The sequence below is a fragment of the Anthonomus grandis genome, chromosome 5 (assembly GCF_022605725.1).
Source record: "Anthonomus grandis grandis chromosome 5, icAntGran1.3, whole genome shotgun sequence".
NCBI classification, from domain to species: domain Eukaryota; kingdom Metazoa; phylum Arthropoda; class Insecta; order Coleoptera; family Curculionidae; genus Anthonomus; species Anthonomus grandis.
Window position 1 is genome coordinate 10,029,620 of NC_065550.1, and position 22,949 is coordinate 10,052,568.

The following is a 22,949-nucleotide window of genomic DNA, read 5'->3' on the forward strand; positions in this document are numbered from 1 at the left end:
AAAACCCTCAAAAATGTGAGTTCTATTACATATCTTGTAAAATTTGTCATTGATGTTAGTACTAATCTGGGTAAAAAGTAAGTAACATGCATTGGATTTTTAGATTTTAATAAGGCTTTTGATACTATTAATCATGAAATGCAAGACAAATGATGACTCTCAGATATACCGTTCTTTTTGTCCGAGTGAATTTCCCATATTTCGGCAAACTTTTTATAAGGAAATTAATATGATTAATCAGAATGCACAAAATCATACCTTAAGACCATACCATACATTCATTTAAGACAAATAAGCTACTTAAAAAATATTTGCCACTGAAAATGAAGTGTTATCTATGCAATTCTTTTGTTTTATCAGTTTTCGACTACGGAGATATCGTTTTTCCAAATCTTTTAGGCATTACTATTATCTTTTAGCTTCTTTTAAATCTTTTAGCCATTTTGCAATACCAATGTGAAATAGCCTTCCACGTGATTTAAAATAATTTTTTAATTATTATGCAATACATGTTTTTTTTTTGTTGTCAATGTTCGTCTGCCTTAAATATATCTTAAGTTTTCTCTAACAATTGAAATTTACAATTCATTGCTTTGTTTTTACTTGATTCTCGGTGTTCTTTTCTTCTCTTTCTCACACTTGTTGCCGTATTTCCTGCTTCACTTTGCGCCTCTTACCTTAAGGATGTATAAGTTTTTTTTTTCTAACTTCTGATACTTATATATGTCAGATTTATACTTAATTTAATTCTATATGTTAACCTAGTCCTAATATTTTATATTTAAACTATACCTCTATATAGTAATATAGAGAGCAGGGCTACTTCACACAAGTTTGTTTTCAAACGAGTCTTGTGGACCGATTACATAATCGCGAGGTGGTCCTTATTTATCGTCTTTTTTCTATTATTATTATGTTGAAACTAAAACTCTGTATTTTAGGGACAAATAAAAACGTTTTTTTAGTTTTTTAAATTGAATTTTGAATTGAATACTCTGATAGAGATAAAACTGTCGGGGAATGGAGAGTAGCCAGAATGTTACATTCATAACGACGATATGTGATAAAATGAGATAGTAGTATAGATCTACAACATAATTTTTCTTTAAACTTGGTTTAATACAATTGACCATTTGTTTATGAAATTAAAAATAATACTTTTTTGCTAACTGGCCTACATTTAAACAATATTACTTAAGGAAAACTTAACTAAAATTATGTACAATTAATACTAAATTATGTTCACATATATTTAATACAATAATCTAATTACTAATTTCTAATTCATTCTCTAACCTACCCAATTAATAATCCCAACGAAAAATTAAATACCAAAAATATACATTACGTAACGTCAGAGGTCCTTTCTTTTTCTTATACGCTGATATTTCTTGCAAACTGTGTCAAATTTTACAAGTATAAATGCACAAATAACATATCTCTAAACATTCAAATTACAACGCAGAGGAAAGGTTTTGACGAATTGCGTAAATCTTTTATTAAACGTTAAAACGAGATAAAAACGATAAAAGATTGTTAAACATATCTTTTGGACAACGTTAAGATTTTATTATTCACACATGGCTTTCTATATATAATATACAGGGTGCCTCCGATTAAGTCGGCGCTATTGGTATATTTGTTAATATTTAAGATACCGGTCTTGTAAATTAACAAACGAGTATGATATTTTTCTGCTGATTAAAATGGTGAAAATAGAAAAAAAAATTGAACATTTAACAAAATGTACTTTCGTTAAATAGAGTCCCCTGTATATTTTTACATAAATCAAAAGAAAATAAATTTCTTAATAAAAAAGTGTATCTACACTAAAAGCCTAAACCTAAAAACAACAAAGTTATAGCAATATAAATAATTTTGCCAAAATTAGGCAAGTTGGCTTTGAGCTTTTTCAGAGCAAAACAACTAAATTGTTGTTTAAATAATAAAATGAGAGTGGCTGTAAAGATTTAATAAAATAAATAAATACTGACAATTACATATTAGCAAAGTTTGTGATTTTTGTAACATCTAAATTAGTAAAATGCCTTTTACGCATATTGAAAAATGTGATATGTTAGAATGTTACCTTGTATGCCGAAAAAAATGTGACAGAGCACTTGAAGAGTATCGCCAGAGATTCCAGTAACAAAAATGCGTTTAAAAGAGCTAGAAGGAACCAGTTAATAATATAAGCGAGGATGCTGACATTTCTCATTTGGCATATTTTGACACTCATATGGAAAACTCAAAACACAAATTTGTGCCATATAAGACTCGCCCAGTACAAATATTGTTGCTTGGCGGTAAGGAAAGAAGACTTACTTTTTGCAACTGGTTACGTAATGCATATGAAATAAATGATAATATTTTAAACTGTATTATTTGGAGCGACGAAGCTAATTTTTCGAACAAATGTATGTTTAACAGTAAAAATGTACACTATTGGTCCCAAGGAAATTTTTTCCTTACTAATTTCCGAAACCCTCAAAATCAATTTAGTATAAACGTTTGGTGCGTCTTTTTTAAAAAAACAAAATATCAGAAAATTTTAAAAATAATTTACAGTACATCATGAAATGAACTTCAAAATTGGAGTCAAATCGGACAATGCTATCGTCTGGCTTCTGTTGCCTTACCATCGGCGAGGCCATATAAGTACGAAATGCATTGCTGCCATTTCTTCATTGGTATAATTTGCCATTACTGATATTCAGAAAAATAGCGTGGAAACGAAATAACTTCAATGAATAGTTAAAAATCAAATAAATGACGCGCTGTGATTGTTTTCAACAATTTGACATCTAAAATCACAGCTCGCTGCCCATAGCAACGAGCAATAAGAAACATACGTAGGCGACTCCGCGACTTTATTTGCGTTAAATAAAGACGCGTTACGGTACTTTTTTACTCCCATTTACTTTTTCAACGTATTAAAGACATAAATAGTTCTTAAATTATTTAAATTTTTTAACTTTTCATACTTCTTGTAATAAATCTGATCCCTTAATTTGCTTGCAATCGACGAACAAACATTTTCACACCGCATCAGATTTTTAGGGAAGTAAAACTGTTTTAATTTTTTTAAGCGAAAACCATGCGTTGAACGAAAAAAAACCAAGAAATCAAATTTGCTAAAAAGTCATTGAGGATTTTCAAAATAATTTTTATTTTAAGAAAAAGCTGTGGGGCAGTATTTTTTTCACTAAAAATATTCAATAGAAGACCTGTAGGGACGCCACTGGTACAAAAAAATATTTTTTGCACATCAAAAAATGCTTCTTGATGCCTAGAATACATGTACCAAATTTTATAAAAATGTCTACAATATTGTTTAAGTTATTATTAAAAAACTGATTTTTTTGAAAAGTTTAACACTCTGTATCTCAAAAGTTTAGGATATTATGTTCATAGGAACTTTTTTTCTTAAAATGGGTCCGGGAATCACCCTCTTAAATATCAGCACGTCTTTAAGGAATACCCTGTATATATACAGGGTGTCCGGAAGCTAGATACAATCCTTTAAGGGGGTGATAGCTGACTTAATTTCAAACATTTTAAGCTAAATATGTGTAGGTCGAAATTTGTTTATGAATTTTTTATGGCAATTTTTGCATTTTTCTCAAGAAATACCAAAATTTCACACTTAAACGGTAATAGAGCGCAAGTTACAATTAGTATCGGAGTTTCAAAGTTTATTTTGTTTTGTCTAATGTGTATTAATAAAAATACGATCAATTTCAAGCTTCTGTGTAAACTTATTAGAAAAAATAGAGATATTGAAACGTAAAAAATAAATATGGAGTTAAAATAAAAATGCTTTGTTTTATGTTTAAATAATTGTTATGAAAATGCTTTCGTCCTTCAAACCTCTCTAAAAATATGCCTAGCTTCTACCCTTTATTTTAAGATATCACTCATGCCGATGCCTGGCCAATTCTCAGAATTATGGCCTCTTTTGTGCGGCAGGTCATGTAAACAAAACTTACTGGATTGATTTTCTATTATGGGACAGTTCAGGTAAATATTCAGGTAAATAAAAAGTAATAAAAACAAATTTAAACAGAGGTACCTAATAGATACTGTAGGGTAAGGGGTACCTAGTAGGTACTTTGGGGTGGGGGTTACAAGTTAGGTACTCGCTTAATAAATAAAAACGTGTGATTTTAGCCTCTTGTTGTTTAGTTTCACTCTCGCCTCTAATTTTGTAAGATTATCAACTTCGTACTGCATCTACTGTTTTTTAAATCGAGTTTCTGCCCGTTTCATTAAACAGTATTGTAAAATGGAATTTACCAACCAAGAGTACGCTGACATTGTCTTCACATATGGACGCGCTAACGGTAATGGAGCTTTGGCACGACGCTTGTACCAGGAACGTTATCCAGATCGGAGGTTACCAAATTTCAGGGTGTTTCAAAACACCTTTCGCCGTCTTACTGAAGTTGGCATTGGGAATAATCCGGCATGTGGAGTCAACCCTGGCCATAATAATGTAGAGATTAAGGAGCAAATAGTGGAAGACCTTGGCCTTTCTAGATGGAAGGTGTGGACGACCATGAAGAAAGATGGACAGTATCCCTTTCATGGTACGGGGGTGCAGGGCTTACAAGAAGAAGACCCTGCAAGACGAATTCAGTTCTGCCGCTTTTTATTGAACATGGACATCGAGGACCCGTTATTCTTAAGAAGTATCTTGTGGACATACGAGTCCAATTTTTCCAGGGAGGGTATTACCAACTTCCACAACCTTCACGAATGGGCTGCCAACTATTTAGATTTTCTACAAAATGATATCCCCGTTCTTCTAGACGAAGCTGGATTATTGGAACGAGAAAGACCAATAATCTTTCTGCAAGATGGTTGTCCAGCGCATTGGTCCTTGGCTGTCAGGAATCACTTAGACGACTCTTTTCCGGACGGTTGGATCGGTAGAGGCGGAACCTTTCCTTGGCCTCCTCGATCGCCTGACCTAACTCCGTTGGATTTTTTCATATGAGGCCGGGCAAAGGAGCTTGTATACACCACTGAAATAAGAACAAGAGAAGAGTTGATTCGCAAAATAAATGAAGAATTTGACAGGATGAAAGAAGATATGACCTTAAGAGTAACCACCACCGAAGTAACAAAAAGGGCTCGTGCCTGTATTAGAAATAATGGATTGCATTTTGAACATGAACAATAAATAGTTTAAATAAAATTGTGTTTTATTTAACATTAAAACCTAAAATAACCCTACAATCGGGGCTCTAATGCTTAGTAGGCTTATGAGAGGTCTCAGTTTAATAATTTTTGTTTACATGACCTGCCTCACAAAAGAGGCAATAATTCTGAGAATTGGCCAGGCATCGGCATGAGTGATATCTAAAAATAAAGGACGTTTCAATGTCTCTATTTTTTCTATAAGTTTACACAGAAGCTTGGAATTGATCGTATTTTTATTAATACACATTAGACAAAAGAAAATAAACTTTGAAACTCCGATACTAATTGAAACTTGCGCTCTATTACCGTTTAAGTGTGAAATTTTGGTATTTCTTGAGAAAAATGCAAAAATTGCTATAAAAAATTTATAAACAAATTTCGACCTGCACATATTTAGCTTCAAATGTTTGAAATTAAGTCAGCTATCACCCCCTTAATGGATTGCATCTAGCTTCCGGACACCCTGTATATATATATATATATATATATATACATATATACGATAATTAATAATATGAACGAGGAATTTAAAAATTATATTTTAATTTGAAATATCTCAGTGGCGTACCATTGTTTTCTTACAAAAAATTCAAACTGTTAGCTGTATATGACTACTATGACTACTAGCGCATAATTTACCGAAATTAATATTCCAACGTGAATTTGAAATATATCGATTTTGATTATACCTTTAACCTCTATTATAGTGCTTAGTTTTTCCTTTGATTATGAATCACCAATTTTTTAAAGTACTCTTCCAGGCTCGACACAAAATACTTTTTTAACATGAACATTGTCAAAATTAATAAGAACAGACTGATTTACGACACCTTTGTTCGGCTGCGAGTCGATCACGCTAAGGTCGCTATTGTTAATTACAAAACAATTACAAACAGTGCAAATGAAGTAATTACACAAAAAGTACGTTACACCATGAACCACCTCATCGTTAGTCACAAGGCACTCTCTGATTTTTTTTACGTTTCTAAATAGAATGCTGCAGCTATTGTGAGTTATGATTTGCGATCATTTAAAAACAATAGACTTGGTCAAGGTGGTTTTATTGGCATAATTTTATGTTAAAAACTACCTTTAGGTGTAGATATTCAAAATGAAGTAACTTGAAATTCGTGTTAATTACGTTTGAATAAATACTCATCAAAATAAAAGACTTTCTATGGTGAATATAGATGTTAAAACAATTATATATTATTATATTGAAAAAACGATTTTTAGAGGTACTATAAATCGTTACAGGAAAGTAATCTCATAAGATTTTTGTAATAATACCAATATTAGATATAGACCGGTAGGAAATCACTTTTTCCACATAAAACGATATACGGAGTGTATGGTATATGGTTTCCATGGGTTTTGAATATTTTTGTTACATAATTTATAGCGGACATATAAGATATATTAATGAGGTTTTTAATCCGCGTTTACGAATTTATATTAAATAACACATGGGTTTTGGAAGCAGTAAGATCTCGGTAGAGGCAAAACAAAGAGTCTTATGTGCAAACTTAAGGAGGTGTAAAAACAGTTCATTTTATATTTCTTTCAATTGCAGGAAGTATACAATTTTGCTTTTGCGTGAAAACCTGCACTATCCTTTAGTTTGGACTATGACTTATGATATATGTACGTATCACGTAATGTAAATGATATTTTGAATCTTTACTTTCATAATTAAATCTTAAAATGCATTATTTTGTGATAGAATTCAGACTATAGTATAAAAATACATATACAGCCAATGCCTTATATTTTAAGGTCTAATTTTCATAATTGACCCATACTTTTAATTATATTTTAAAATAGTAATAGATCTGTTTTGTAGTAATCTGCAAGAAAGCAGAGAATGTTTTTATTAATCTTGTTCTTAGCAAAATGATTTACTTAAACGTTAAATGTAGCTTTTGCTGTAAAATCATTCTATAGTTATTTTGGCATACCTATTAGTTAAAAGTTTCTACAAAAAACTTACAAAGCTGGTAGTTATTGAAAAATCTTCTAGGTATGCGCTGTAATTAAAACTTAATTTACATGATTTGATCCTATAAATGATAAATCTCAATGATTTATTAAAATAGAGAGAGAGAGAGAGAGAGAGAACTTTGCATTAACTTTATATTGGTATAATAAGTATATAGTTGGTATTTTTAGTTTGCATGTGTTCTGAAGTGTCTGGCTCTATGTACAATTTCTTAAACAGTTTTTATTTTTTTCTTTGGTATTTTTTTTACCCTTAACAAACTGCAAACCGGAGATTGTCTGTTTTTTATTTTTTCTTTTTCGCCTTTTAGTGACTAAATTTTATTATAGAAAACAAATTAATTTTATTTTTGGAATGAAAACCCTAGATTGTTTTTATTTTACCACATATATTCATAACTGAATAAAGCCTTTCACATAGTCTTTAGCTTCACGTTCTGACTGGACTGTGTTCCATGATGGCCTTAGTTCGTTTGTTATTTTAATACAGTCGTCATAGGTTTGACCAAAAATAAATGATTGTCATGTTAATGAATACATGCTGTAAGTCTACGGATACTGTAAATGAAGGTGATAGAACGGCGAAAGACCTACTGTACCTATAGTATTTTATCTGCAACTAATCTAAGCTCTGCAGTTGCAGTTCTCGAATTCATCAGTTAGTTGACGCATTCGTGTTTAATGGTTTGATAAATAATTTTTCATTTCAAAGAAGACAAGGGTTAAAGATTTGTTAAGGACATGTGGTTAAAGATTTGTCTAGTTATGAAAATATTATCTTGCAAAACAATTGTATTTTTTTTTGTATTATTTTGGTATTTGTTGTATAGGGAAGCACAGTATTTGAGCCAGTCCGCTCACCAGATTTAAATTCTTTACTTAAACTATTACTTGAGATATGAACTGATAAGTAAAATTAACACTAACATTATTGAACGGACTAGACCATCGAATTTTAAGCATTATTTTATTACATATTTCAAAAATTTTTTTTTGTCAAATAAATTAATTTTTTAACACTTATATCGTTTTCATCCTTTAAAATTATTAATTTTCTCAAAATCATATATAGACAAGGAAGTCTTTGCGAAGCCTTTTTGGCCTTAGGACATTTTCAACTTGAGTTTACTGAATTATTAAATTAGATTTTTTTTTACCTCTCAGGACGCTCTATAAAGAAGAGTATAATATTAATTAAAGTTAAAGTTATATAAGTATGTTTTAAAAGCAAATATAAAAATTAAATTTTTATTTTCAAATAAATGAGCTAAAATCGGCCATCACTCAGTAACAAATAAAACCGAGATAAAAACCTAATTATTAAAATCCTAAACAGTCGCATAAACTCGTTTTATCTATTATAAAGTAATATATAAAGGATGCACCAATTTGTTGCCAAGGTTCTTGCTCCTTAAGTCGATAGTAATTTTAATGTTTCAAAGCATTATGCGGTTTATGATTCATACCTAACTGTACAATGGAATCAGAGCGAATATACTATGGCCACACCCCATTTATACACCAAAACGGTAATTAAATTGTCGCTAATTAATTCTTTATACTAGAATGGAAAAACACGCAATTATTTGCAGCAACCTTTTTTTTTTGCTTAATAGTGAAATCCTACTCTCAGATTAGATATTACGTATTTTATTAGCTCTTGTAAATTTTGTTGTACGGACGATTTTGGCCTTGGTTGTTTTTTGATACTTATTATTGGCATTATTACTAAAAATTAAAAATAAATAATTTGCTTTATAATTATCTTATGTATTTATTAAACTATATCGCTGTATTATGTTTATAGGAAGGTTCTATTGGTTCTCAACTTGTAATAAGACCAGTACCGGCCCGTCTACGTGAAACTGTTAAAAATAAGCACAAGATTTCCACTACTGACGATGAAGTATTTTTGGATGAAGATGGCAACTTAAGTGGGGAAATTTCTATAGATACTGGTCAGTATTTATAAAATTATTATATTTATAAAATTATTATAAGTTGAAAATTTTTACAGGTTTACCAATTCGTAGACTAGATGGTTCAATCGACGCGCATGATGAAGAGGTAGCATCAGTACATCACCATATAGTCATAAAAAGGAAAGAAGAGCACGGAGATAACATGAGCGACTACGGTAAATTTTATTTACGAATGTTTTACACAGCTCTATGTTTTTTTAATTATTAAAGCTTTGATGGAACCAGATCACTTGTCCAAACGTTACAAAAGAAGTGCAACAGCTGAGGGTATCAGAAAAAAGAGAGATGCTCCATATACGATTTATCCAGAGATTTTAGTGATAGTAGATTATGATGGGTACAGGCTCCATGGAGGTGATAATTTACAGATCAAAAGATATTTTATTTCGTTCTGGAATGGAGTTGATTTAAGGTACTCAATAATGAAACATTATAAAACTATATATTCACTATTTTAAATTTGCAGATATAAGTTGCTGAAAGGACCGAAGATAAGAGTTTCTATTGCTGGAATTATAATTAGTAGGGTAAGTTTTTTTATGTAAACTACTAACTAGGATAGAATAAATATTAAAATCCATTTTAAATAATTAATTAAATGTTCTCTATTTATTCAAAAGATTTTATGTATTCGAGATGCAAAAATGCCAAAATTATACTTACATATTGATAGTCTATTACTGATTGGCTTAAATATTATAGTGTACATTTAATACAAAATATATTAGATTCTATCTACACTAAATCCAGCATCTTCGTCGGTTTCAATTCCAACATCTTCATAAAGCTGCTTTTTAGTTTTCGGATAATTTTCAAGTATAGCATCTATTATATCCAAGCACATTCTCTTTCTTTTCTTGAACAGCCCCAAGTTCTTTTCATAGTTTTGCTCAACCTTTTTTTTCACCTAAAAAAATCCTTATGAAAATAATATTATATTATAACATAATATCTACCTCTGGCTTGACTGGATCAATTCCTTCAAACTTTTTAAGCTGATCCTTTAGATCTTTAGCTCTGGATTCTAATTGTACTTTTTTCTCACAGGCTTCTGCTAAAGTTAACTTGCCTTTCGTCTTTTCGTGCTGTGCTGTAGTTTGTTTAAGCTTTTGAGTCGATTCTTGTATGTTAGACACGAGTTCATTTATCTGACGATCTAGAGCAATGATTGCCTCGTTGAGATCATTTGAGGACATATCAGTGGACTGCGCAATAAAGTAAACCTAAAAAGCATTATACTTAATTTTTGAAAATGTAACTTTGTCAGAAAAAACCTTTTGTTTGCCATACACTTTCACTCTAACTTGCTCGTTCTCGACCAATGCGTCCAGCGCCTTTTGGATAGTAGTTTTTCCAATATCCGATCCTTTTATTCCGCCTTGAATATCAATGAGTGAGTATGGGCGATTTTGTTCCTCAAGAAACTGCAGCACGACTTTTTGTTCCATTTTTAACAATCTGAAACAAAAATCCATTTTTCTTCTAATGTTCTTATTATTTATAAAAATAATACTCCTTGTTACAACCATCATCTGTCTATACAGAATAGCTTTTTTATAATTTCCAAGAATGCTAAAAAAATTTAGAAAATAGTCCAATTAAAAATGAATTTTATTATTTTTGCAGAATGAATCCTAAATAACACGTGTTATTTTCTTAATAAAAGATGGTCATTCAGGGAATCTCTATAAAATGCTTGACTTAACTTTTGTTATAACAAAAGAGAATTTGACCCAGTTACTCCATTATTTCTAACATCTCGGTGGCTAAAGATTGATGAACGATTTAAAATAAATATGATTACTCTGGTGTATTCCATATCAAACTCCCCAGATATTTACATAACAAGTAAGCTATTAATAATAGCATAGTCGACAATTACGTCACTCCCAAAACTTTATGTTACCAACATTTTAAACTGCCAAATTTCCAGGAACCTTTAGTTATAACGCAGTGAAAATTTAGAATACATTGCCTAATAACGTTAAATCTAAACTATCGGTTGTTGTTTAGAAAAGCGGTCAAACTCAACTTTATTAACTTAAGTTATAACTAAACAATTTTCAATTTATAATAAAATTTCACTTCCAGATAAGTCTGCTTTTTGATGTATATATATTTTGATATAGATTTTTATAATTTTAAGGTATTCCTTTGCTAACATTTTGATTATTTTCTTATTTTTAGATAGGTGTTCATGGTTTTGAGTCACTTGTTTGTATTATTTCTTTTGTTAGTGCAGTTAAATAGAGTAGGCCTGGGCTAGATCTCGCTGTACCTTTATATAGCATTTTTTACGTAATATAAAGGCATTTATTATTATTATATTATATTTTACTAAGACTAAAAAATTTATTATTTTGTTTAACTAAATCTGTTCAATGCTGTAACTACCGCATATAAACTAGAATATACATAGTGAGGTTGTAAAAAGGTGTTTAAAAAATAAACAATTTGGATAAGTGCTCAAAATATTCTCCGTTATTCGCGAGACAATAATAAATTCTGTTTCAAAACTCCTCACGAACTTTTTTTTTAAACTTTGCTTTTTAAATACCACTAAAGGAAAAAATCTAGTGGTGTTAAGTCTGGCCACCATGCGGGCCATTCAATTGCACCACGAATGCTGGTCCAAATCCCTTGTTCCTAACTGTCAATTAAGCCACTCTCGAACTGTCAAAGCGTAGTGCGAGGGAGCTCTATCTTGTTGGAAATACAAATTATTTTCGTTTAGTATCCCAAAACTGTTTTCATCCACTTGGTTTTCCAAATATTGGACGATTTATAGTATTTTCGAGGAGGTCTAAATAAATTTGTGCAGTTAAAGTTTCTTCAAAAAAAATGACCCGATGATTTGTTACCATAAGTTCCTGTCCATATATTAATTTTTTCAGGATAGTGAGTATGATCCTCTCAAAAAAGGTGTAGATTTTGATTATCCCAGTATCTGCAGGTATGCATGCCGGTTTATCAAAATATTCTTCTCCTAGTTAGAAGATTTGAATTTTGTAAGAAACAAACTTTTGAGTACAGAACCTGTTGAAATACTAGTTAACTTTGGAGATAGATAATGTTGGATCCATTGCGAATTGGGCCAGTACTTCAATTTGGCATGCTTCATTTACATCCCTTCCTTTAGTACACTTTTTATTGCAAACAGATCCCGTTTTCTTACACTTCCTTACCAATTCGAGGTACATATAAGTATCATCTTGTCTGAATGTCTGTCATTAAATACCATGGCGGTTCTACGAGCGGAGCGATTTTTAGCACCATAAAGAAAAATACTTTCTATTCTTTTGGCTAGCCCCATTGTACCGAGGTAAGCGGCTGTATCTCAGGACCTGTACATCTGGCAACAATGGAATTTTTTTTTCATTATTATAAAAGTAGCCATGAGAAAATTCTGGAAATTATTTTTAAGTTCCGTATTTCACCGCAAGAGGGCGCAACTAAAAATTAAATAAAAGAAACGCCTTTTTCTCCGAAAACTTAAATATTGACTTTTGATATTATTTTTAGTAAGCCTAGATAATTTGCTATAATTTTGGTTTATGAATTATTGACGTACGAATGATAGTAGGGGTGGGGAAACTATTGAAAGTGGAATCATTAAAATCGGTGTAAATTCTAAACCACTTATTCGATTTGAGCAATTCAAAATTTATTTGCAAGATAAATGTCGCTGCTTTAAAAGTCTGATCTCATCACTACCCTATAGTTCCTAATAAAACCGCCAGAGGGCGCAATTTGTAATAATTCCAGTTTTTTTTATTTTGCTCCAAAAATTCAAATTGAATGGTATATTTTTGACATCATATTTAAAATGTAAATAAAATTTGCAAAAATACTGTGAAAACCGCACGATGATGTCTTTGCTTGTTTTAAAGTTATAGCGAATTAAAGTCTTTTACGCACCGAGTCCAAACCTATGTACCGCCATCTAGCGCTCGGCCTTAGAATGTCTAGTTAACGTATAGTAGGCGGCAAAAACAAAAGAAACTTTTAAAAAGGATTGTATGGAAACGTCAAATATTTATTAGACGGCCAGTTTAAATCTGTTTTCAATTTTCTTTGCTGGATTTTTTGTAAAATGCCTTTGACAAATAATGAAGCTGTGGATTTGATTGCGGTTTTCTTTGAGTGCTTTCAAAATGCAGCAATAGCTGAAAGACGGTATGCCCTTCGGTATCCAGATCGCCGCAATTATGGCAGAAGAATTTCTCCACGGTTGGTACAGCGACTACGCGATACTGGGAGTTTTAGTCGACCCAAATTTAGAAGGCGTCGCTCTACTATAAAAAGCTGAGGAAAACATTATTAATGTGTTGGCCTACGTAGAGTTTAATACGCATATTGGAACTCGTGCGTTATCTTTAGATTTGGGAATAGCTCGAACTACTGTTCAAAATATACTTAAAGACCACAGGTAATACATCTTTTTATTATAATTTTCTTCTCGAATATCGGTATTTCTTTTTATTTTAAGGCTACACCGTTTCCATATAATCCTACACCAAACTCTAAACGAACATGATTTTGAGCGCCGAATTGATTTTTGCCAATGGATACTAGCAATGATTCGCGAAAACAGGGATTTTTTGTCACAGATTCCGTGGACCGATGAAGCCACTTTTTGTAACGATGGGAAAGTCAACAGGCATAATATGCATTATTGGTCGGTTGAAAATCCTCGTTGGATGCGAGAAGTCCAGCACCAAGGCCGCTGGAGTGTAAACGTGTGGTGTGGCATTATCGGAATGAAAATTATTGGTCCTTATTTTATTGATGGCACATTAACCGGTAATGTTTTTTTGCATTTTTTAACAAATTCCTTATCTATTTTAATGGAAGATTTGACATTGGAAGTATGTCGGACATGTATTTCCAATTGGAAGGGTGCCCAGCACATTTTTCCCATTTGGTGCGGCATCATATAAATAATTACTTTCAAGGGCGCTGGATCGGAAGGGGGAGTCTATATCCTTGGCCGGCCAGGTCACCCGATTTAACATGCCTAGACTTTTACTTATGGGGTCGTTTGAAAGATATTGTGTACCAAACTCCACCTACAACAAGACAGGATATGGAAAACAGAATCCGTGGTCCAATAAATGAAATATCAGCTGCTGAAATCGAAACAGCAGTTTTATCCACCCAAAGAAGAATGGAAGCTTGTTTGGAATGTGATGGAAAGCCGTTTAAAGACCTATCGAGGCATTAAATACCAAATATGTTTGGGTTTAAAATCGGTCCTTTTCAGGACCATAATTTAAATATAAAAAGAAATTCGTTAATAAAATTATTGGCCTTAAGAAAGTCACATAAGTTATTCTGTGATACATAGGTATTATTAATTTATAATTTATCAATCAATTATTGCTCTAATAATTTATTCATTATGACAACATCATGGTATCCTAATTGTGGTAATACTAATTAGAGATTTTTAGGCGGGACACTAGATGGCGGTACGTAAGTTTAGGCTCGGTGCGTAAAAAACTTTAATTCGCTATAGCTTTAAAACGAGCAAAGATATCATCGTGTGGTTTTCACAGTACATTTGCAAATTTTATTTACTTTTTAAATAGGATGTCAAAAATATACCATTCAATTTGAATTTTTGGAGCAAAATGAAAAAACTGGAATTATTACAAATTGCGCCCTCTGGCGGTTATTAGGAACTATAGGGTAGTCATGAGATCAGACTTTTAAAGCAGCTACATTTGTCTTGCAAATAAATTTTGAATTGCTCAAATCGAATAAGTGGTTTAGAATTTACACCGATTTTAATGATTCCACTTTCAATAGCTTCCCCCACCCCTACTATCGTTCGTACGTCAATAAATCATTAACCAAAATTATAGCAAATTATCTAGGCTTACTAAAAATAATATCAAAAGTATAAGTTAATTCTTAAGTTTTCGGAGAAAAAGACGTTTCTTTTATTTAATTTTTAGTTGCGCCCTCTTGCGGTGAAATACGGAACTTAATAATTTCCAGAATTTTCTCATGGCCACTTTTATAATATTAAAAAAAATTCCATTGTTGCCAGATGTACAGGTCCGGAGATACAGTCGCTTACCGCGCTTATTTGGCCACGCGGTACACTATATGTACACTATTTTAAATTATTCGCACTTCTGAATTTTTAACTAAGCATCAGAATGATAATTTTAACAATAATAATCGACTGGTTTTTAAACGTATTGAAAATGCTAGTTACTGCATTGTTGTTTTTGTGCCTATTAGGTCCTGCAAAAAATACTAATAAAATAAATACGCCAAATATTATATTGCAAAAAATTTTGGGAAGAATTTCAAAATAGAATTAATTATTTTCTCGCAAATAATAGATACATATTAAAAAAAATTATTTGGACTCACAACATACAAAGAATGTACTCACTAAAACCTAGTCATAAAGTCTATTAGGATCTTTTGTTTGCAGTATTTAACTTTTGTTCTGAAAATGAGCCAGTTGTAAAAAGGATTAATATCTTTTTCGTCCTTTTAATTCCAAGAATGCTGTACTAGTAGTAGTGGTAGTAAGGGTGGGGGAGCTAGAGCTTGGCAAGTAGGCCTAATAATCCCTAACAAACCCCAGAATTACCACCACTACGCATCCAAAATGTTCCTTCTCAGGCCACTCCACCTATTGCAAATTCCTAATATGTGGTATGAAGTTTTCTCTCATATTCCGTAATTCGGACAGAGCGAACTTTCTCTTATACCAAGAAGGTGTAGATCTCTGTTTAGGCAGTTGTGCCCAGTTAGGATTCTCACCTAAGTCTTTGGTCCCCTGTAGGCTCTTAGTTAACAGTCGCCTTACTTTAGAGCCTAGCGAATTTATTTAGAGGCGTCATGATCTGGTATTATCTCCTCGGCCTGTCTACATCATTCAGTCCTTTTCCAGTTCTTCCTTATTTTTTCCCAGGACCAATTATTAAGTTCCTGGGAAATTTGTTTTTTACTGAGGTCGAGACACGGCTCGGGGCCTACGAAGAGGCTAACGAAACCTTGTCTTGCTAGTTCGTCAGCCCGTTCATTGCTTTAGAAACTGTATCCTGGGACTCACCTTAGTCTCACTTCCTTGTGTGCTGACAATCTTTTCAATGAATCTTTGCACTCCTGGGCTAGCGCTCAGCGCTCTGCTGGCCCTGCGTTTTTAGATCGCCTTGAGGGCAGCTTGACCATCAAAGAAGATACAAATCCTCCACTCCACTCCAAATCTCCTTACCTCCCAATGCTTCCCGTTTGTTTGCTACTTCAAGTATAGCAAACACCTCTGCTTAGAAACTGTGGTGTTGCCCTAGCGGAAAGGATTCCCCTGTGTTCGTTTCCATCCTGTACACTCCGGCTGACTTGGTGCTTTCCATCCGTGACTCATCTGTCTACCAGACGTGAAAACCGTTTAGCTCCTTGATTTGGTTTCTTTATTATTTATCCATCTGTGATCAAGATTTCACCATCTTGCCGATTCATTCATTCATTTCTTAAGTTAATAATATGGAATAACCTGCATCTAAATAGAGTTTAGTTAGAGATTAGGCTGATGAAAATAGCAAACAATTTGTGACTCTGACAATATTAAAAGCAATAAGGAAACCAGAATTTAGAAGAAGATATCTTCTTGTTGAACAGTCGAATTGGCTGACAAATTCTGTTCCAAATGTCATTTTGCTTAATATAGTGATTCGCCTAAATAAATTTAGAGATGTGCTAATTACTTCAAACTTATTGCAGGGGAGAGACGCGACTCCATACTTAGAACGCAATCGAGTGGGGAGAGATGCTATAGATTCAGCAGCTGCCCTAACCGACATGGGCAAGTATTTATTCAGAGAACGACGGCTGCCAGTATATGACATTGCAGTAGCTATTACAAAGTAAGAGATTAATTTTAACAAATTCAAATTTTTGTAGGTTTCTGCAACAGATCAAAATCAGGTCATTTAACTAACCAAAAAAAAATATTTTAAATGTAATTTCCAATTTAGATATGACATGTGCCGACGAAGGAAGGGCGGCAGATGCACCAAAGGAACTGCTGGTAATTTTTCTTCGACCGACTTATCTGTTATTTATTTATTTTAACCCGAAAGGCATTATTGACCCATGTAAATATGCGGAATAAGGGGGTTAATGGCAGGCGAGGAGAACAGGCCAATTTTGGTGGAAGAATTTTTTACTAACATTAATATTGCCCCAATAAAATACCAATTTTACGAATGAATTGTTTTTCCCTTTTTGCAGACTTGACATGTGTAGGAGAGCGTACGCCAATGATCAATGTAATCGCGGAACGGCAGGTACCCAACAAAATTATCACAAAAATCCTGAGCACGCCACTTGTGTATTATTCCGTACCTCTGTTCTATGTTCTTTTAAATCAAAGCACGCATCTGTAGACTAGACATTCGCCATATAATTCACGCTCTATTCTTGTGTCTGTTGTAGATTTCCGTCCTAAAGTCCATCTGCATATATTTTATAAATCATCCTACAGGTTTAGCCTTCACGATATTGTAAATAATATTGTTCTTTATACACATTTATTAGACCCTTTTAGCGTTCTTTTGACTCGATCATCTTTTTCGCACATATTTTAAAATACTTAAAGTCTATAGCATATATTTTCCTTTATTCTGTAATTTTACTTGAATGCTAGTTCTTAATTTTTCATTTAGAAAAAAATTTTCTAGCCATTGTAGCTTGATCTCTTTTCAAGAATTTAATTAGAAGTCCTAATCCAGTAACACAAAAACTAACAACAAACTCTTCACTTGCAATATTTTTTAACAGCAAAAAACACCAAAAAAACCATTATTATATTTTCAGTTCCTGTAAGTATTATTATCAACAAACTAAGCATTAAATATAACCTTTCATGCCTATCAATGATAAAATGCTAAGCTTGGATTTTTAAAGATTTTGATTTATTTCAAGAATATTAGTATATATGTATAGGAACATAATATTTCATTTGAAAGGGATTTTTTTGGCCTTTCAGATTATTTGATATACAGGGTGTTCCATTAAAGAAATAAACTTTTTAACATTTTCATACCTACATCTACAATTTCAAGTTGACTGCAGATAGAGTATTAAAAAAAAAATTTATATGAGGTATATTTTGAGCAGCAACAATGGATGATAATTATCAACTCGAAAACCGTTAGTTAAATATCAGAAAAAATATAAATTAAAGATCAATTACTGATCCTGATATTTCATTTGAAATATCAAAAATGTTGCTACTTAAAAAAAAACTTCCAATACAAAAACGCCACTTCTTTTCCGACAAAAACAGTATAATAATATATAAACTATTAGAGGAAATGATAAGGTGTCTGACTCTCTTAATGTGTAACCTCAACAACATGACTATTTTTATATTAGAAGGATTATGAGTTACCCTTTTTTGTGTCAACATATCTCTTTATTTTTTAAGTAATAAATGTTGAAAGGTGTTATTACACTAGTTATTAATATTTTAGACTTAACTCCTGCTTTGTATGCTCCGTAAAATAGCTCTAACTGTACTAGTCACCCAATTGATGCAACTTAAAATACTATAATATATTCGAATTGCGAACATGAACACAATGTAACATGATATTTTTTTTCTCAAGTTTCGCTATACTCTTTTTTCTTCTTCAGACGAATCACAATATATCACTTTCTTTGGATTATTTATTGAACGCACAGAGAAACACAACATCTAGTTATTTTTAGTATTTTAATTTAGATCTAAATGAACTGGCTCTTCAGTTACAAGATCTAAAATTCTATAGTCACTCAAATTGATACTACAAGCCATATGATTTAATTACATGTTCAATGCACATACTTAGTTCATCCATGTGTTATCAATATCTTCCCCAATTCTTTATAACTGAAGTTTCATGGCCACAGCAAAGTTTGACTTATTAAAAAGACTATTTTATTTCTTTCGCAGAAACACCAAACTAAATCGATCAAATTTATCCAATATTACGTGTATATAATTTTCTTCCTCATTAAAATTACATCCTTTATATACATTTCTTAATCTTGTAGCGCATTGGTACTTGGTTATCTTTATCGCCATTGAACTCTTTTTCTATTTGAATTTCATGAAAGTTGATTAGTATGCGTCTCCAGTTTATAGGTCTCTCTGGTAGCATTATATTGTACATGTCCTTGTTTAACTTTCACCCTTTAAGTATCTAATATTTAACACTACTCTATTACTAAAACCTGTAGCATGCTGTATAATCCAAACAACATTAGTAAGATATTTTAGTTTAATATTAAAACTAGATATTAGTCATTAAAATATGTGCTTATATCAAGATTAATAATAACCAAAAAACTAAGCCAGATTCTATTATGTTATTTTATATTAGTGCGATTAAATTATGCAATTTGTTAGTACCTATGCATGCGACTGCTTAACTGTTCAATTTAATGTTACTAATTTCTCATGAGGTAATTGGTATACCTTACGTAATTCGGTGGCGGGTATTATTTATGGGAAATAGTCAAATTTCAAGAATGATTGTACCTGTGTCACTCGTAGAAATAGAAGGGATTGTCAAACTACTAAATTCGAGTAAATATTTGTTATTTTATTTGCTATCACCAGTCCCAATACCGTCAATTTTTTCTTTACCAAGATTTAAAGATAATAAGAAAATCTCATCCATTTTTCACAAAGAGACCGACGTATACAACAGACGAAAAACAATGAAAAACACAAAGTCACGGTCTCACAACATTTACTTAAAGCTACACGTGTTTCGATGATGCTCTGAATAGAGCGAAACACGTGTAGCTTTAAGTAAATGTTGTGAGACCGTAACTTTGTGTTTTTCATTGTTTTTCGTCTGTTAAGATTTAAAGACATAAAAAACAAAAACTTCTGTTATATTATGTTTTTATGTATTTGGCTCTTCGTGAGGAAAACATTAACGATGTTAACATATTTTTGTTGTCGTTGTTATATAATTAGCTTCCTTATGAAGCTTATTCTTCCTTACTGTATTATTATGCTAACTGATAATAATACGGAATGATGATAACGGTGGTCAGGACGACCTGTTAGAGATTGAAAAGACTACCAATAAAATAAAAGATATTTACTCGTTTTGACTACCCGTGTAATAGTCAAACTGTCTGTCTACAAACCCACCCAATTTTAGGATTCGCTTATGTCGGAGGTGCTTGCGTCGTTAATAAACGATTGGAAAAGGTTAACTCCGTGGCTATCATCGAAGACACTGGCGGTTTTAGCGGAATCATCGTAGCTGCCCACGAAGTTGGCCATTTGTGAGTTTAATATGTTTAAATAAGGATTTCTATTAGGAAATATTACTTTACATACAGGTTAGGAGCAGTTCACGACGGTAGTCCGCCACCTTCATACCTCGGCGGTCCAGGAGCAGAAAAATGCCAATGGGCCGATGGATTTATCATGTCAGACTTAAGGCATACGGAACGAGGTTTTAGATGGTCTTCGTGCAGTGTCGCTAGTTTCCATCATTTCCTTAAGTAAGTTATTTAGATGCGAAGTAGCAATTAGGCATATTTGTGCCGAAAATACTTAATATGAATTAATTTTAGTGGTGACACCGCAACGTGTTTATACAACACTCCCCATGAAGATGATGGCTTACCAAGAGTGCTACCTGGCAAGCTCTTGACTTTGGATGCCCAGTGTCGGAGAGACAGAGGGACGAGCGCATGCTTTGTAAGTTAACTGTTAACCCTGTATTATACTTTTAACTATTTATTAATAAATTATTTATTTTTTATAGAAAGATGAACGAGTGTGTGCACAACTATTCTGTTTCGATTCAGGTAGTGGCTACTGTGTAGCCTATAGACCTGCTGCAGAAGGGTCAACCTGTGGAGATGGTCAAGTACGTTATTATATATTCCCTAATATTCTAGCAATTTTTAACCGATAAATTTATAGAAATTCTGAAAGTTTTGTGTATTTTTAATTTTTTTTTCAGTTTATTTATAATACTTTCAGTTTATAAACTAAACTGCTCAGTTTACCTAAAACTCAAAGCATGTAAGTTTTTTAAATAAATTGAATATCCATGTTGGAAACTAATAGGATAATTATTTAAAGCATAAAAGTGGAGAGTGACTTAGTGTTTTTTAGTGGGTAATACTTACTACTTCTTCAATATTTTAATCAAGTTCAGTTAAACACAAATAATAGGCAAATACTATTTAAGCAAAGCGGTTGCGAATAAAGCCATGCTTTTCATAAAAGTGCAACGGAAAATCATTAGTTTTGGTTAGTGTAGACAAGAATTTCATATTTTACTTTTGAGGAAATTTAGAAAAACATATTTAGTAGAAAACAAACCATTAAGTGGAAATTAACAAGCTTTATATGTATTTTTAAGTTACAGAGTAACTTCTGAAATGTCAGTTAGCGAAATTTCGGAGGCTACAAATGCAGAAAGAAGGGTAAGGCGAATGTTCTCAAGTCAAATGCTTCGCTGTGTATAGAACCAAGGCATATTTTCACGTAATATATTTTCACGTATATTTTCATATAAGTTTTATTTAGGAGAAAATTTAAAGTGACTTTTAAGTCTAATGGAACGCTCACTTTCCAGAACTGTAGTCTGGTGTGCTAAAGAAAATCTCCATTTTGTAAATGCAAAGGAATTGTATAGTTTTAAAGTAAAAGTAAATTCTTCTTTAGATGAAAACCAAACTCAGACGTACTTGAATTTTCTAGATTATATCATATTCGAATAACTATTTCAATAACTACCTTTATTAGGAAAAGGAAATTTACGTGTTTCCAATAAGATTAATTCTACGGCAGATATTAAAATCGATGGTTAGATGACGAATATGGAAATCGATGGATCGGACGTTATTCAATAAATCCTTGGCCTATACCATATCCGATTTAATGGTAATGGATGTTTTGAAAAGATTTATAAAGAATAAAGTACGCAGACCTTTCCGAAATATGAAACAGGTTATTCGAAACTGTACTGCTGAACTAACTTCACAAATGATAAGTAACGGTCTTGATAAAATGTGCGTTAAAATAATTCAATTTCTCGAACGAGGGAGGCGGTCACCGGGTTTCCATAAAGAATTTAAGTATTGACTAACTTATTTAGACTTGTTCTAATAAAAATGTTTTACTTTGACCCAAATTAGCAAATGATATCAATTTTGTATCTAAAAGTTTTATGACTATCAGTATGACATTTTATGCTTGTTTATTTTTAGTTTGTGTTTTCTCATGAGATATTCTAAATACGTTTTTCACAGAATAAATGTTTGTAAATTTCTTTGTTAAAAATTTTTGCTGTTAATTTTTTTATCAAATTAGCAATTATTATAAACTTTGCCCTAATTAAATACATTTGTGCCGCAGTATAGCAAAAATGTCAATTAAAAATCACAATTAGAAATGATGTCAGCCTGAAAAAGAAGGCTAATTCAAAATCATCAAATTAAGAGAGATCAAAGAGAACAAAATGTAGTTATCTGAGCAAAAATAGTAAGGCTTATTCATAAACTGAAAAATATTTAAACAATTGAAATAAATATTCAAAGAAAATATATACCGGGTGGTGCGTCGCCGAGCGGAACGTAGGAAAACCCATGTAAATTTTAAGGGAGTCAATTATTGGCTTCCCTGTACATTTTATAGAAAAAATGTAAGATAACTTTTTGAAGAGACCAATCTGGCAAACCCTCGTGCAAAGTTTCAAAAAATTTTAATAACTGAAT

At 32.0% G+C, this 22,949-nt stretch overlaps 2 protein-coding genes across 4 annotated transcripts in view; one reads left to right on the top strand and one right to left on the bottom strand.

Annotated features, from left to right (window-relative positions):
* LOC126736456 (A disintegrin and metalloproteinase with thrombospondin motifs 16) overlaps positions 1 to 22,949 on the top strand; it is a 161,636-nt gene that overhangs the window by 134,566 nt on the left and 4,121 nt on the right. For 2 of the 3 annotated variants that reach the window (XM_050440809.1, XM_050440811.1), the window contains exons 6-15: positions 9,011 to 9,161; positions 9,221 to 9,340; positions 9,396 to 9,597; positions 9,652 to 9,712; positions 16,932 to 17,074; positions 17,442 to 17,497; positions 20,372 to 20,498; positions 20,556 to 20,720; positions 20,793 to 20,919; positions 20,987 to 21,091. In XM_050440809.1, coding sequence (XP_050296766.1) covers positions 9,011 to 9,161; positions 9,221 to 9,340; positions 9,396 to 9,597; positions 9,652 to 9,712; positions 16,932 to 17,074; positions 17,442 to 17,497; positions 20,372 to 20,498; positions 20,556 to 20,720; positions 20,793 to 20,919; positions 20,987 to 21,091 — 1,257 coding nt within the window. Of the gene's footprint in view, positions 1 to 9,010; positions 9,162 to 9,220; positions 9,341 to 9,395; positions 9,598 to 9,651; positions 9,713 to 16,931; positions 17,075 to 17,185; positions 17,239 to 17,441; positions 17,498 to 20,371; positions 20,499 to 20,555; positions 20,721 to 20,792; positions 20,920 to 20,986; positions 21,092 to 22,949 lie in introns of all 3 variants that reach the window. The other variant, XM_050440810.1, reaches the window with a different exon arrangement.
* Positions 9,870 to 22,949, bottom strand: part of LOC126736476 (homologous-pairing protein 2 homolog) — a 33,611-nt gene continuing 20,531 nt past the window's right edge. The window contains exons 2-4 of the mRNA XM_050440859.1: positions 10,460 to 10,643; positions 10,142 to 10,408; positions 9,870 to 10,092 (exon numbers count right to left, since the gene is read on the bottom strand). Coding sequence (XP_050296816.1) covers positions 9,910 to 10,092; positions 10,142 to 10,408; positions 10,460 to 10,633 — 624 coding nt within the window. The 5' untranslated portion in view covers positions 10,634 to 10,643 and the 3' untranslated portion in view covers positions 9,870 to 9,909. The remainder of the gene's footprint in view (positions 10,093 to 10,141; positions 10,409 to 10,459; positions 10,644 to 22,949) is intronic.